The following is a 17,500-nucleotide window of genomic DNA, read 5'->3' as shown; positions in this document are numbered from 1 at the left end:
TACACATAAAGGTTAAGAGAAACAGCACCTATAATTATATCTATATAGTTATATATTTATATTAATGTTTACCTGTATGGTTTTTATTACATGCTGGCCACTGTTAAGATCATTAATTGATTTTATCCTTAATTATGTATGCATCATCATATATATGTATATATATATGTGTGTGTGTGTGTGTGTGTGTATATGTGTGTGTGTGTGTGTGGTGTGTGTGTGTGTGTGTGTGTGTGTGTATAATATATATCATTTATTAAGCGAAATCGAAATCGAACTGAGCCAGCCAGGATCCCTGGTCTGGTGGTACGTAAAAAGCACTATCCGACTCGTGGCCGATGCCAGTGCCGCCTCCACTGGCTTCCGTGCCGGTGGCACGTAAAATACACCAATCCAACCGTACGACAGGCACCTATGCCAACCCCCTTTGCTTGCGAAGACATGTTGGGGCAAGTGAAATCGAAATCGAATTGAACCAGCCAGGATCCCTGGTCTGGTGGTACGTAAAAAGCACTATCCGACTCGTGGCCGATGCCAGCGCCGCCTCGACTGGCTTCCGTGCCGGTCGCACATAAAATACACCAATCCGACCGTGGCCGTTGCCAGCCTCGCCTGGCACCTGTGCAGGTGGCACGTAAAAAGCACCCACTACACTCACGGAGTGGTTGGCGTTAGGAAGGGCATCCAGCTGTAGAAACATTGCCAGATAAAACTGGAGCCTGGTGCAGCCTTCTGGCTTCCCAGATCCCCAGTCGAACCGTCCAACCCATGCTAGCATGGAGAACGGACATTAAACGATGATGATGATGATGATGAAGATATTTCGTATTTACAAGATTATATACGTATATTTATTTAATTATTTTATTGTTTTTCTCCTTGACCTGAAGAGAAGCTATATTTATATTGAATAGATTTTACTGTTATCATTTCTTAAATATAGCCATGAAACACGTGTAGTCATTTTACCAAATATATACATTTTATTTATTATTTTGCACATTACTTAATCATTGGTATATGTTTTTATCTTATATTTAATTTTTTCTATAGGATGTAATTTTTTTCTACATGGTATAATTTAATTTTTTCATTGTTGAATTGATAAAAGGTATTTTTTTTCTAATTTATATATATATATATATATGAAGAGTAAGACCTACCTTGGTTCTTGGCTTGGTAATTGTTGCAAGTTTCATCCACTAGCCCATGGGCATGAGCATAAGCATATACACCAGTGTCATCTCCACCTTCGCAGCTGCCTGCATTTGCACAATCAATGACTTCCTGGACAGATAAGTAAGCAGGAGGCCAGGGGTAAGATCGATGAATGTTGATTCTATCAGCAAGTGCACTGGTTGCGCCCATGGCCCAGCAGGATCCACAGTCTGAGATAAAACAACAGAAATCAGAGGAGATAAGTTCGAACAATTCAGTGAGAGAGACCAATATACACAATTCTGAATGATACAACAAGATACATATATAATTCTGAACAGGTGTGACTGTGTGGTTAAGAAGCTTACTTTCCAACCATGTGGTCTAGAGTTCAGACCCACTCCTTGGCACCTTGGATCTTCTGTTATAGCCCTGGACCGATCAAAGCCTTGTGATGGATTTGGCAGATGGAAACCAAAAGAAGCCAATTTTATATGTATGTATATATAAACATACATGTATATATAAACATATCTATAATCGTAAAAATTAAAAGTAATTCAAATTCAATGTTTTCTTGAACCAATAAATTTTTACTTGTTTCAGTCATTTGACTGCGGCCATGCTGGAGCACTGCCTTTTAGTTGAACAAATTGACTCCAGGACTTATCCTTATCCTTATCCTTATCTTTTTTGTCGAACCGCTAAGTTACAGGGGTGTAAACACACCAACATCAGTTGTCAAGCGATGGTGAGGGGACAAACACAGACAAACAGACACACACACACACACACATATACGATAGGCTTTTTCCAGGTTCCATCTACCAAATCCACTCATAAGGCTTTGGTTAGCCCAAGGCTATAGTAGAAGACACTGGCCTAAAGTGCCATGCAGTGGGACTGAACCTTATGGCTGGGAAGTAAGGTTCTTACCACACAGCCATGCTGTGCCAATGTTGAAAATAAAAATAAACATTTAACAGAACAAAATACATATTAGGTTTTACTTCCTACAATGGCTTTAAGCTCAGTTCCACTGCATGGCACCTTGGGCAAATGTCTTCTACTATAGCTCTGAGCTTATCAAAGCCTTGTGAGTGGATTTGGCAGACAGAAACTGAAAGAATCTCATCGAAGCGCTAAGAGTACCATCCGAGCATGATCATTGATAGAGCAACAAACTGGCTTCCATGCCGGTGACATGTAAAAAGCACCATTCGAGCATGATCATTACCTGCATTGCCTCACTGGCACTTGTGCTGGTGGCACATGAAAAAAACGTTCGAGCGAGGTCGTTGCCTGTGCTGCTTGACTGGCTCCTGTACAGGTGGCACATAAAAAGCACCATTTGAGCATGGCCATTGCCAGTACCGCCTGACTGGCCCTTGTGCCGGTGGCACGTAAAAGCACCCACTACACTCTTGGAATGGTTGGCATTAGGAAGGGCATCCAGCTGTAGAAAGTCTGCTAGATCAGATTGGAGTTTGGTTCAGCCAAATAGTCCAACCCATGCTAGCATGGAAAGTGGATGTTAAATGATGATGATGAAGATGATATATATATATATATATATATATAAGTATTTATGTGTAGAGCCTCAGAGAGAGGATGACAAGGACTGAGGCTTCTGGTTGTTTGCTGTTCTTGATAAGACACTCCAAGCTAAGTGAAAGCATGTTTGTCCTTACATACAGGCATCTCCTACATCCCTCTCCAGCTGAGTGATCCTAATCCTTACAGCACAGTGAGTGTGGGTGCTGGTGCCATGTAAAAAGCACCTGTGCCAGTGGTGTGTAAAAGCACCCATTACATTCTGTAAAGTGGTTGGTATTAGGAAGGGAATCCAGCTGTAGAAACCATGCTACAACAGACATTTGGAGCCTGGGCAGCTCACCACCTGGGTAGCTGTCTGCCAGGCCAGATCCAGTCAAGCCATCCAACCTATGCCAGCATGGAAAACAGATGTTAAAAGATGATGATGATGATGATGCATCCTTGTGAGTGTGTATGTTATTGGTCTCTTTGCCTTGACTTTATGTGGTAATTGTAAGCATGCATTACTGTCATTCAAGCAGTATTCCTTAGTGGAGGCACATGGCTTAGTGGTTAGAGTGTTGGACTCATTATTGTATGATTGTGGTTCTAATTCCTGGACTGGGCAACATGTTGTGTTCTTGAGCAAAACACTGCATTTCACATTGCTCCAGTCCACTCAGCTGGGAAAAGTGAGTAATCCTGCAATGGACCAGCGTCCCATCCAGGTGGAGTATTTATACACCATGAAACCGGGAAACAGGCCCTTATGAGTTGGCATGACTTGGGAATGTAACTAAGCAGTATCCCTTGTGAAAACATGTCTGGCAATGGGAAATATCACCTTACTTGGAAATGAATAAGGTTTGGCAACAGGAAGAGCACTCGGACATAGCAAAATTCACTTCAACAAATTGTCGAACCCATGCAAGCATGTAAAAGCAGATGTTAAAAAGTTGAGGATACATTACATATAACATTCCCCAAACAGGGAATTTTGACAATGAAGCAATCTCTGAGAGGAAGACAAAATTTTTTCGTGAATTTAATGAATACTTTCATAATTGAAATGCCTGTTACATCTTCATGTGCAAACTGACTTTGATCAGGAAAAAAGTCTTTATGTGCAAAAGCCCTCTGACTCTACTGAGAACAACACACAACCGACCATTTGCAGATATTGTAGTAAGTAGATAAATGTCACATTTTAGTAAGTTTTGTCCTTGACTTTTGCGTTTATTGACAAGGCGAATGCAGGTCTGACAGGGTCTTATTAAAAGTTAGAGGAGAATCTGTAATGAATGGTTGTAGGTTGACACAGGGGAATCAGCAAAGTATATCCTGCATCAAGGCCAGTAATTTTTACATGCTTTTATGAAAGTGACAGTATCTTTTATCTTTCACCTCTTATACATTTCAGTCATGAAACTGCAGCAATGCTGGGGCAGTGGCTTGAATTTTTAGCTGAATGAATTGACCTTGGTACTTATATTCTTTTTAAGCCTAGTACTTAATCTATCAGTCTCTTTAGAAAAACTGCCAAATTATGAGGACATAAACTCACCGATACCTATTTCTTTACTACCCACAAGGGGCTAAACGCAGAGAGGACAAACAAGGATAGACAAATGGATTAAGTCGATTATATCGACCCCAGTGCATAACTGGTACTTAATTTATCGACCCTGAAAGGATGAAAGGCAAAGTTTCAGCAGAATTTGAACTCAGAACGTAGCGGCAGATGAAATACCGCTAAGCATTTCACCCGGCCTGCTAACATTTCTGCCAGCTCGCCGCCTTATAATACAGCGTTCTGTGCCATTGCAATACCAGTTATCAAATGGTGGTGGAGGACAAATACACATATATCAGTTTCTGTCAACCAAATTCACTCACAAAGGCTTTGGTTAACCTGAAGCTGTAGTTGAAGGCATTTGTTCAAGGTGCACACAGTAGGACTAAATCTGGAATAATGTGGTCAGGAAGCAAGCTTCTTATCACACAGCCATGCCTACAACTGTAGTCATGTCTGCACCTACATGGGTAGATGTCCTGAAAATGGTTGTGAGAAGTTAATCATTCAACTATCTTTCTGAAATGGAGGAAAGGAAGGAACAGGGGTGTACAGATAGCATCTAGAAGTTTGGCTTATTAGTATGAAGGGAAGAGAGAAAGAAAGACAGAACGAACGAAAGAAAGAAAGTAGGAAAAGGAAGGAAAGAAAAAGGGAAGAAAGAATGAAGGGAGAAAGAGAGATAGAAAAAGAGAAAGTGTGAGAAAATGACTGAGAGAGTGGAAGAGGAAAAAAAAGAGAGAGAAAGAAGGAAGAGAAGAGAGAAAAACAAATAGATAGAGAAAAAGAAAAAGAGAGAAAACAGATGGAAAAAAGAAAGAAAAAAGAAAGGAGTGAAAGCAGGTAAAGAAAACTGATAGATAGACAGATGAATACAGGTCAATAACTAAACAGAGAAATTATTTGCTAGCTAGCTAAATGTATGACAATTCTTATTTTTTCATTCATTATGAAAGGAGGAGGAGGGAGAGAGAGAGGAGGAAGAGAGAGAAAGAGTGATGTGGAAGAGGGGAGAGAGAGGAGGAGGAGGAGGAAAAGGAACGATGAAGTTGCTGAATCAGAAGTTACACAACAGATTGACACACTTCACAATCATTATTTAGAAGGAATCATGTGATGAAAAAAGGACAGCATTACTCGTTAATTAATATTAGTCAGAGTAATTCCTTCAAATAATTCAATCTCTAAAATATGCTAATTATTATATATTTATCATGAAGTCTGCTGAGGTCAACTTTGCCTTTCATCCTTTTGAACTTAATAAAATAAGTACCAATGGAGGACTGGGGGGTCAACGTAACTGATTAGACGGCTCCCCCAAAATTTCGGGTCTTGTACCTATAGTATAAAAGGATTATTATTGTGGCTGTGTGGTAAGTAGCTTACCAGCCACATGGCTCTGGGTTCAATCCCTCTGCGTGGCACCTTGGGCAAGTGTCTTCTACTATAGCCTAGGGCCGACCAAAGCCTTGTGAGTGAATTTGGTGGACGGAAGCTGAAAGAAGCCCGTCATATATATTTATATATACATATATATGTATATATATATGTGTGTGTGTGTGTGTGTGTGTGTGTATATGTTTGTGTGTCTGTGTTTGTCCCCCCAACATCACTTGACAACCGATGCTGGTGTGTTTACATCTCTGTAACTTAGAAGTTTGGCAAAAGAGACTGATAGAATAAGTACTAGGCTTACAAAGAATAAGTCCTGGGGTCGATTTGCTCGACTAAAGGCAGTGCTCCAGCATGGCTGCAGTCAAATGACTGAAACAAGTAAAAGAGTAAAAGAGAGTAAAGAGTATTATTATTATATTTCACTTCCATAAGAGCAGACAACAACTTGTTGCAAGAGCCTTGCATGGTCTCTTTCCATGATACTTAACATCCAAGTACCAGTTCCAAAATCCTCACTGTCCCCAATAAAGCAGTTTTTCTGAGCATATTCTACCCTCATGTCAATCCCAATTTCTCAAATAAATTTTTCAAACCTGGTTGTGAATGCTCCTAATGGTCCTACAACTATTGAGACAACAGTTAGTGTTTTCATTGTTGCCAGGGCCATGGGTTGGCTCCCATGCTGGTGATGCATGAAAAGCATCATTCCAGTGTGATAGTTGCTAGTGTCGCCTTACCAGCACATGTGCTGGTGGCACGTGAAAAACAGCATTCAAGCATGGTCATTGCCAGTGCCGCCTGACTGGCTCCTGTGCAGGTAGCACGTAAAAACACCTTTGAGCGTAGTCATTGCCAGAACCACCTGACTGGCCCTCGTGCTGGTGGCATGTAAAAGCACCCACTACACTCTCAGAGTGGTTGGCATTAGGAATGACATCCAGCTGTAGAAACTTTGCCAGATCAGATTGAGCCTGGTGCAGCCTCTTGCTCACCAGTCCTCAGTCAAACCGTCCAACCCATACCAGCATGGAAAGTGGACGTTAAACGATGATGATGATTGTCCACATTTGTGCAATCGCATTATGAAGTGGTTTGTATTTCTCAATCTTTCAAATTCTTTATTGTCCACTCATACATCCCCAGGTATGGCAATATCTATGATCTTGGTTTCCTTCATCATATTACCAACCACAACAATATCTGGTCTCTGAATCACTCAGTTTTGCAAAATCCCACAAGATCTTATACTCATTATTCTTGGTGACACCTTCTGGGTCAAACTCATACCATTTCAATGTCTCTTCAAGATTGTACTTCTCACACAATTTCCAATGAATATACTCAACTACATTATCATGCCTCCTTTTGTATTCCTTTTGAGCCAGTTTGCTACACTCACTCACAATAAGAGAGATAGTTTCATTTTTGACACTACACATCCTACAAAGGGGCAATTCACTACTCTTATCTATTTAGAACTAGATGTAATTTAGTTCCTGAATATTGCATATCAGTACCTCACTGCATCATTTTAGATCACTTTTTCTTCGTCACCTCAAGGCATTGGTCTTATATTTCCCTTCCATTTCTCTAGGGTATTGCCCATGCAATGCTTTTACTTTCCACTCATCCAATCTTTGCTCTCCATCCTGTTTCCTAAATTCTTTTGGGTGTGTCACATTTTCACTATGTATCGTGTTACTATTTCTAACAGCAACAACCAAAGGTTCAATCTGCTGTTTGACATACCATCCCAGATTGTCCCCTTCACTGACAACAAACTCTTGTGTCCTATCATCCCTTTTCCTTCATTGTTTCTAGACCAGGGCTGGTCTGCTTGATACTTTCTTGAAATGGGTTTATTTAAACATACATTTTAAAAAATTTTATCAAAAATTAAAGATTGTACTGAAAAGTAAAAAAGAAAGATACTACTATCTGTACCACGATAATATTTCATGGCGAATCAACGCTTATTCATTCATTATTATAATAATAGCATGAGAAACCAAAATGCTTTCAATTCTGTCAGTATACAAGCAGCCCTCAAAAACCCTTTCTGTGATTAAAGTGGCCTGCAATGTAATTTGAGTTGGCCAGGCCTGTTCTAGATACATACAATCTATCGACATCACTTTTGGTATGTAGTTCCTTGTTCATTGTCATCACTTTCCTTGTCTTTCTATCCATTTCCTCAAGCTCGTTCTTTGTTCATCTAACAATATTTATGCCATATCACATTAAAGAGACAACCCATGTATTCACTGCCCTGATCTTGTTCATTCTTCTGAGTCTACTCCTCATAATTAACTTGGTTCTCCTGAGGTTTTCTCACCTAAAGCCCTCCTTCATCTCACTCTACTTGATTTTGTTGTACTCCAAAAGAACCATTTGTATCCATCCACCTCAACATCCTTAAATCTTGCACTGTTGGCCAGTTCTACACCATCAGATGACATTAGTTTCCCAACTTATTATTATCATTATTAAAGGTGGCAAGCTGGCAGAATCGCTACTGTGCCAGGCAAAATGCTTAATGGCATTTCTTCTATCTTTACATTCTGAGTTCAAATTCCGCTATTGAAATTCTGGAGTTGATGTAATCAACTTGTCCCCTCCCCCAAAATTTCAGGCTTTGTGCCTTTAGAAGAAAGGATTATTATTATTATTATTATTATTATTATCATTACTACTACTACTACTACTACTACTGCTACTACTACTACTACTATTATTATTATTATTAGTAGTAGTAGTAGTAGTAGTAGTAGTTATAGTAGTAGTAAGGTGGCAAGCTGGCAGAAACATTAGCACGCCGGGCAAAATGCTTAGCGGTATTTCGTCTGTCTTTACGTTCTGAGTTCAAATTCCGCCAAGATCGACTATGCCTTTCATCCTTTCGGGGTCAATAAATTAAGTACCGGTTGCATACTTTTTAAGGACCCCCTTCGGTCATGAATGACCATGGGATTGCACCTAGAAAGTTACCCTCCGAGGCACAAGTCCGGGCAAGGTTGATTATGGAAGGCTAGCAGTTGCCCATGCATACCAGCCTCCCCTCTCCATGCCACCAGTGTTATCCAAGGGAAAGGCAAAGGCTGACACAGCTTGACACCAGTAATGTCGCAACTCATTTCTACAGCTGAGTTAACAGGAGCAATGTGAAATAAAGTGCCTTGCTCAAGAACACAACACGCAACCTGGTCCGGGAATCAAACTCACAACCTCATAATCGTAAGCTTGACACTCTAACCACTGAGCCATGCGCCTTCACACCAGCATACTGGGGTCAATCTAATCGACTGGCCCTATCCCTAAAAATTTGGAGCCTTGTGCCTAGAGTAGAAAAGGATTATTGTTGTTGTTGCTGTTGTTATTGTTATTATTATTATTATTATTATTATTATTATTATTATTATTAGTAGTAGTAGTAGTAGTAGTAGTAGTAGTAGTAGTAATAGTATAAAGCAGTGAGCTGGCAGAATTGTTAGCATGCCGGGCAAAATACTTAGTGGCATTTCATCCCTTATTATGCTTTGAGTTCAAATTCCAACGAGGTCAACTTTGCCCTTCATCCTCTCCGGGTTGATAAAATGAGTACCAAAATTTGAAACTACTATTATTATTATCAATTGACTTAACATCTCCCCTCCCCACCCACATTGCTGGCCTTGTGCCAAAATTTGAAATCACAATTATTAAGGTGGTGAGCTGGCAGAATCATTAGCATGCTAGACGAAATGCTTAGCAGTATTTCACCCATCGCTATGTTCTGAGTTCAAATTCCACTGAGGTTTACTTTGCCTTTCATCCTTTCAGGATCAATAAATTAAGTACCAGTTAAATTCTGGGCTTGATGTAATCCCCCTCCCCCTTCCCCAAATTTCAGGCCTTGTGCCTATAAAGTAGAAAGAAGGGTTATTATTATTGTTATTATTACTCTCTCTTTACTCTTTTACTTGTTTCAGTCATTTGACTGTGGCCATGCTGGAGCACCGCCTTTAGTTGAGCAACTCAACCCTGGGACTTATTCTTTGTAAGCCCAGTACTTATTCTATCGGTCTCTTTTGCCGAACCGCTAAGTAACGGGGACATAAACACACCAGCATTGGTTGTTAAACAATGCTAGGGAGACAAACACAGACACACAAACACACACATGCATATATATATATACATATATACGACGGGCTTCTTTCAGTTTCCGTCTACCAAATCCACTCACAAGGCTTTGGTCGGCCCGAGGCTAGAGCAGAAGACACTTGCCCAAGGTGCCACGCAGTGGGACTGAACCCGGAACTATGTGGTTGGTAAACAAGCTACTTACCACACAGCCACTCCTGTGCCTATTATTGTTATTATTATTATTTTTTTTTTACTTTTAATCTGCATCTTTGTTACAGTCACTTGCCAAGACACCCAGTGTCCTAGGGGGAGTGACAGATTAGAGATGTTACAGTATGACTGAAAGCTTGGGGAGGGAAGGTAGTGAAATATCTTCATATAATACAACACAGACATTCAAATGGATAGTGTTTTTCCAAGGATGTGAGCAGTACTTGTCAGCACAATCCTTTGGATTTCTCTAAGACATGGTTCTCCTGGGATCATATCCAGATATTTCTGACATCCCTCTTTTATCATACCTAGGGCACCTACAATAACAGGAATAGTTCTTGTTTTAAGATGCCACATCTTTTGTATTTCAATTTCCAGGTCCTTATATTTAATTCCCTGACTGATATATTTTTATAAGTGGGAACACTTACATCTATTAGTGTACAAGTATTTTCTTCCGTCATACTATTATTATTATTGTTGGTGTTGTTATTATTATAAAGGTGAGCTAGCTGACATAATTGTTAGCATACAGGGCAAAATACTAAGTAGCAATTCATCTGTCTTTATATTCTGAGTTCAAATGCTGCTATTGTCAACTTTGCCTTTTATCCTTTTAGGATTAATGAAATAAGTACCGGGTGAACCCTGGGGTAAATGTAATTAACTTAGCCCAGTGGTTCCCAAACTTTTTCAAGCTGCTCCCCCTTTGGCACTAGAGCCACATTCCTAGCGCCCCCTCCCTATCACCAGCACCACAAACACAAACCACTTTCTGCAGCAAATTCAAAACAACTGTATTTCACATATAAAACTTAACCTAATTAACCCATTATTTTTTCAGTGGTGGTGGGGTGGGGGTACATCCACCACCCCCTTTTGGCCACCCTATTATTACCCCATTTTTCTTCAATACCCCTTTTGATCTTTCTGCCACCCACAGAGAGGGGGGGGGCAATACCACCCACTTTGGGAACCACTGACTTAGTCCCTTCCACAAAATTTCTGGCCTTGTACACAAATTTGAAACAATTATTATCATCATCATTATTATTGTCATCACCATCATTATCATTATCATTATTATCATTATCATTATTATCATTACTATTATTATTGAGAGAGCAGTGCATGCCATCAAGTGACACTGGGGTAAAATATACGAAGCCCAGTGTACCCATCATCACTACCAGTCTGATAAGCGTACACTAGCCACATGCATCACAACCATGTGTGTGCAACATGGTAATCTCATATCAAGATAAACAGCACATGGCCTTGCAGATGGAGCCCAGTTAGAATTTTCTTCTGGTCAAGTAACCCATCCCGCTCAAAAGGTCCCTGAATAAGGATTGTTTCAGGATGTTGAACGAAACACCCATGTTTCCAGAGGTGAATTATTCAAACCCCAAAGAATCCCTCTCAACACATGGCTATGATGCTCCCCCACTACTTCTGCTCATGGTCAGAGATGCACATATCGTCAACCACTAAGGGGCATACTCAACTGTTTAAAGTCAAACAACTGACAAGCAAATATGTGGTATTGAGCAGAATATTTGCAGTAGCCCATCTTTTATACCAAGACAAAACAATGTACATGATAACACTTCTAATCAGTTAAGATCAGAAGCCACAAGAGCCACTGCCTGGTACAGCATCAGGGCATTTATTATTATTATTATTATTATTATCATTATTATTATTATTATGACTATACTTTTTGAAAAATTGTTAAATATTGAAATAGAGCTACAATGAAATTTTAAAAGTATTTTTAACTAAATAATAGTCTAGTTGTAATATGACAAGAATATTGATTAAATGAAAGTGAAGAAAAATAATGTATATTCCACAGCTGCTTTTTGTTATTTAAACAGTTAAGATAATAGCATGGCTGAGAGATGCCTGTACATATAGTAGATACATAGACTCTATGTACATGTACACACAAGTCCCTTTGAGTAGTCCACGTAGAGGTAAACATAAGAACCAGTAGAGGTAAATACAGACAGGTCATATAGAGGTATATACAGAGAATATGTACAGGTAAATATGAGTTGTCAAGTACAGACTATCTATGCAGAAGTAAATACAAACTAGTCCATACATATAGTTAGTCAATGTACAGGTAACTAGAGAAAGTCCAGAATTAGTCCATACATATGTAAATACACAGTCTATTAACAGGTAAAGACTATATAGAGATAAATACAGTTAGTGTAGGTGCAAGTAAATTATGTTAGTCTATATATGAGTAAATTATATTAGTCATTGTATAGGTAAAAACAATCCTTGTTTGTAAAAGTAAATACAAGGTAAGTAGAGATAGTCTATGTACAGGTAAATGCAAGAATATTTCATTGTTATTGTTTGAAAAGAATCTTAAAATAATACAACTTACATTGTGGAATATGTTGGTTACGGTTTGTGCTTGCATAATTGATACCATTCATGTTACGCCAATCCCAACTCTTGGGAATATCTTCATATCTTAAGACTTCATGTGGACGAGCATAAGTTCTAAAAAATGAAATTGAAATTTTAAATTACTGATTTAATCATACAAAGGTAATTAGGGCTGACTGTAAGTTAATTGGATCAATCATTATTAATTAGATCCTAATTATAAAGTGGATCAACACAGAAAATTTTTAAATTTTGTTAAAACTCTATGAAGTAACAATTTGTAATTGCTTTCTTATAACCACAGGGGTAAAAGCATGGCTAACTCTTTTACTTGTTTCAGTCATTTGACTGCAGCCATGCTGGAGCACCACCTTTAGTCGAGCAAATCGACCCCGGGACTTATTCTTTGTAAGCCCAGTACTTATTCTATCGGTCTCTTTTGCCGAACCGCTAAGTGATGGGGACGTAAACACACCAGCATTGGTTGTCAAACATGCTAGGAGGATAAACACAGACGCACAAACACACATACATATATATATATATATATATATATATACATATATACGATAGGCTTCTTTCAGTTTCCGTCTACCAAATCCACTCACAAGGCATTGGTCGGCCCGGAGCTATAGCAGAAGACACTTGCCCAAGATGCCACACAGTGGGACTGAACCCGGAACCATGTGGTTGGTTAGCAAGCTACTTACCACACCGCCACTCCTGGTTAAGAATTTAATATTACAATAATGCGATTCCAGGTTTGGTTCTTTCTGCATGGCAAGTGTCTTCTAGCAGAGTCAAGAATCATCTAAAGCCCATCATATGTAAGTGAAATTTAGCGGATGGAAATTCTGAATATGCCTAAAATACACCAGCCATTATCATCATCATCATCATCATTTTACATTCATTTTTCTATGTGAGCATGGATTTGTTCTAGCCCAGCTTTTTGTTATTTTGTTGAGGCCCTTCAACATCTGATACACAAAATAACAGAAAATCATCAATGCTTGTTCTGTTGTACCTCATGCATTTTTGGCTTTTATGGTCAGATACCCTTTCTATCATCATCCACTTTACGGCATAGACTTCATTCAATTTCTCATGTCACTAACAGTAAAGAGTTTGTCAAGACCAAAACATCTCCGTTAGTTTTTATTCTGGGATTTTGCTTTTCTAGATAGATTAAATATACTGCAGCTTGTGAATATACTGTGAATTGTTGTTGTGACCCCCTTCGGTCATGAATGAACATGGGATTGCACCTAGAAAGTTACCCTCCGAGGCACAAGTCTGTGTGAGGTTGTTTATGGAAAACCAGCAGTCGCCTACGCATACCAGCTCCCCTCTCCATGTCACTGATGTTATCCAAGGGAAACAGCTTGGCACCAGTGACGTCGCAGCTCATTTATTAACATGCAAGTGGCTGAACACTCCACAGACATGTGTACCCTTAACGTAGTTCTCAGGGAGATTCAGCGTGACACAGAGTGTGACAAGGCTGGCTCTTTGAAATACAGGTACAACAGAAACAGGAAGAAAGAGTGAGAGAAAGTTGTGGTGAAAAAGTACAGCAGGGTTCACCACCACCTCCTGCCAAAGCCTCATGGAGCTTTAGGTGTTTTCGCTCAATAAATACTCACAATACCTGATCTGGGAATCGAAACAGTGATCCTATGACCACGAGTCCGCTGCCCTAACCACTGGGCCATTGCGCCTCCACATACTGTGAATATACTGCAGTTTGTGAAGTTTACATCTCCTTTCTCCTTCATGTAATTAACACTGCACCTCATACACTGTTAGACTTATTTAAAGTATCCAGTATGTCTTCACTATGGCTGTGAACTTACATCTATAGTTGCTGCATAGCGGAATCAGTAGAATGTTAGATGCATAAGATATTTGGTTACTTCCCTCTATGTTTTGAGTTCAAATTCCACCCAGACCCACTTTGTTTTTTACATTTCCGAGGTTGATAAAATAAGTGTTGGGATTGATGTAATTAGCTATGTCCTAAAAAGTGATGCCCAATTATGGCTAGTCTGATGAATGAAACCAATAGAATCCTCATTTTCACTACTTTCTTATTGGTGTAGTTACTAGTATGGTAAATTTATTACTGCTGAATAATTTGATCCATGTGTGTGTGTGAGTGCACGTGTGTGCATATGTGTGTGTGTGTGTGCATGTATGTATATATATGTATATACATGACCGGCTTCCACGCAGCTTCTGTCTATTTACTTCACCCATAAGGCATTGGTTGGCCAAGGGCTATAGTAGATATAGTAGAAGACACTTGCACAAGATGCCACACAGGGGGACTGAACCTGAAATCATGTGGTTGCAAAGGAAGCTTCTTAACCATACAGACATGCCTGTGTCTACTGTATATGAATCTGCTTCAACTTGAATCCCAAAAACAAAGAAAATTATATTCTTGACGAGATTAACTAATTTTTTTTCTAGTACAAAAAAAAAAATAGCTGACAAACTTCTATATGGTTGCTTTGACCACTTTGAATACATCAAAGTCTTTTGTAAATCACACGCTATTGTCTTGAAAAAAAAAGTAGGACTTACTGGATAATAAAGTTTGAGATAAAGAATGTCTGAAATAATAAATTAGTCTCAACTTGAACAGACCTACGATTGGTTCAAGCTGTCAATATTTTGTTTTAATCAAAGCTGACCTGAGCACAAACGTCTATAAATCAATTAAAACCAATTAATCCTCTCATAACAATTAAAATTAGCTCAAGGTGATTTGATACTTAAGAAAAACAATTCATTTTACAACCATGTTTTAGAAACAAAACCTTGTATAAGTAGCAAAATAAAAAAAAAAAAAATAAAAAACTAAATGTAAAAAGAAATTTATTAACCAGAACTGGTCTAGTTTGATTTTTTAAGATAGGATGGTATGAATTTGAGAATGATTTTGCTGCAATATTCAGAAGCTCAAGTGAGCACATAGAGTTTCCCTCGTTAGCTTCTTTTCTTTATTGTATATAATAAAGGTGCATGTGTAAAGAATCATATACTCTCCTGATCATTACTGGGATTCCTGAGATCATAGGTCTACTTTAACAAGTCTGACCTGGGGCTAAAGAACAACAATAAATCATACAACATTGCTTTTGTTGGCTGAAGAACAAATAAGATAAAATTTATGTATTTCTAGGTTTGGAGCTGGGGGGTGAGGGCAGTCTTGCTGGAAGTATAAGGTCACAAACTATGTGGTTGCAAAGGAAGCTTCTTAACTATACAGACATACCTGTGTCTACTGTAAAAGAATTTGCTTCAACTTCAATCAATAAATTTCAAGCCACTTACAGCCAACAACCCTCCTTAGTACCAGCCACCCCTAGCACTGCTTGCACCAAGGTCACCGTCACAAATTAACCCCCATAAACAGCACCACAAATCACCAATCCCCAACACTTCTCCATGCTTGTCCACCTGCATACTCTCACCCTTTGTACATCACCCATTGTGCATGACCATATGAATATGTATGTGTGTGCATGTGTGCATATGCATTTGCTCACCATATACATGTGCACAGAAGTGTGTGCATGGGCATACATGTGTACACGTGCACGTGGGTGTACACGTACATGCATGCATGCCCATATATATGCGAAGTCATGTGTGTGTATGTATGTACATGTACACACTTGTTTGTGCACATGCGTGTGCATGTGCTTATGTGCATATGCACATGGAGATAAAGGTGTGCACACACATGTGTGTGTGTACAGAGCAAAGTTAAGCAGAGAATCTGCATCAAATTTTACCAAAAGCTTGGTGATACCTGCTCAGTGGCCTACGCAAAGTTTTCAAAAAGTTTTCATCGTTCTCAACAAAATCAAGGAGATCTTGTGCAACTGAAACCCATGTGTCCTTTTGGTCAGCTAAAAGCAGTTTTGGCACAGATTTCGCAGACACAAGTCTCGTACCCAAATCTTCAGTGATAATGGACTGAACTGAACTGTAACTAATCTGCATATCCTCTGATAACTCACAAATGGTGATTTGATGATTTCCCCTCACAGCTGCATGCACATCTGCAATGTTTTTCTCAGTTCTGTTGGTTGCAGGTCTTCCAGAATGTTCGTCAATTTCGCCATTTTTTCGGTCATCTCAGAAATGTCTGACCCACTCGTACACTTGTGTGTGTGTGTGCTGAAACAAAGGATAAATAAGCTTTTTGTCTTTTAAGCAGTTTGAGTGGCATTTTTATCCAAATAGGCCAGGTGTTTATTGATTCCAGTATATATAAGAAATGTAAGCTGTTTATTGAAAAATGAAACAAAGAACAAAAGATTTCCGGTTGGTTGTTTTGATGATAAGTTTATCTAAATATGTCAAACTGTGGATTAATTTCAATAAATTGTTGGTTTGTTTGAATCTGGGGAAATTCTTCAATAGTTGACTGGTTTTTGCTCAAAATATGTCAATGTTTTTATGTTTTTTTTAATACATTCATTGAATTTGTTGAGGTTTTTGACAAACAAAATTTTATCCTTCCTGTGAACAAAAAGAAAAAGTTGTAATAACTCATAATCCTCATCATCATCATCATCCTTTAATGTCCGTTTTCCATGCTGGTGTGGGTTGGACAGTTTGACTGGAGCTGGCAAGCCAGAGAACTGCACCTAGTTCCAGTCTGATTTGACTTGGTTTTTACAGCTGGATGCCCTTCCTAATGCCAAACACATTACAGTGTGTGCTGGGTTCTTTTAACATGCTACTGGCATGAGAGTTTTTTTTTACATGGCACCGGCACAGGACCCTTGCAAGCCAATTCTCTTCACAAGGCAATGTGGCCTTAACACTTCCACTGTAGAGGGTACATCTTCTTGAGTACAGGTATCTTGGTCCTTTGTCATCTCATCCAAAAGATTCAGCATTCTGAGGTCGTCTTTTAGTATTTTGTCCCATCTCTTCCTGGGTCCTCTTCTTCCATGAGTCTCACCCACTTGGAGTACAGACGACAAAACATCAAGGGAGTTTGAATGTTATTGTTTGTGGTGTAATTGTAATCACCATGACCGACCAGGCTATCAGATGTTGCTACAC

The 17,500-nt window shown here is 39.1% G+C and overlaps 1 protein-coding gene across 1 annotated transcript in view; it reads right to left on the bottom strand.

The window, feature by feature from the left end:
- Window positions 1-17,500, bottom strand: part of LOC115212941 (cathepsin Z) — a 43,114-nt gene that overhangs the window by 19,215 nt on the left and 6,399 nt on the right. The window contains exons 2-3 of the mRNA XM_029781785.2: window positions 12,405-12,523; window positions 1,164-1,388 (exon numbers count right to left, since the gene is read on the bottom strand). Of these exons, the coding sequence (XP_029637645.1) occupies window positions 1,164-1,388; window positions 12,405-12,523 (344 nt within the window). The remainder of the gene's footprint in view (window positions 1-1,163; window positions 1,389-12,404; window positions 12,524-17,500) is intronic.

The sequence above is a fragment of the Octopus sinensis genome, linkage group LG6 (genome assembly GCF_006345805.1).
Source record: "Octopus sinensis linkage group LG6, ASM634580v1, whole genome shotgun sequence".
NCBI lineage: Eukaryota > Metazoa > Mollusca > Cephalopoda > Octopoda > Octopodidae > Octopus > Octopus sinensis.
The sequence above is the reverse complement of the archived record's forward strand: the minus strand, read 5'-3'. Positions and strand labels throughout refer to the sequence as shown.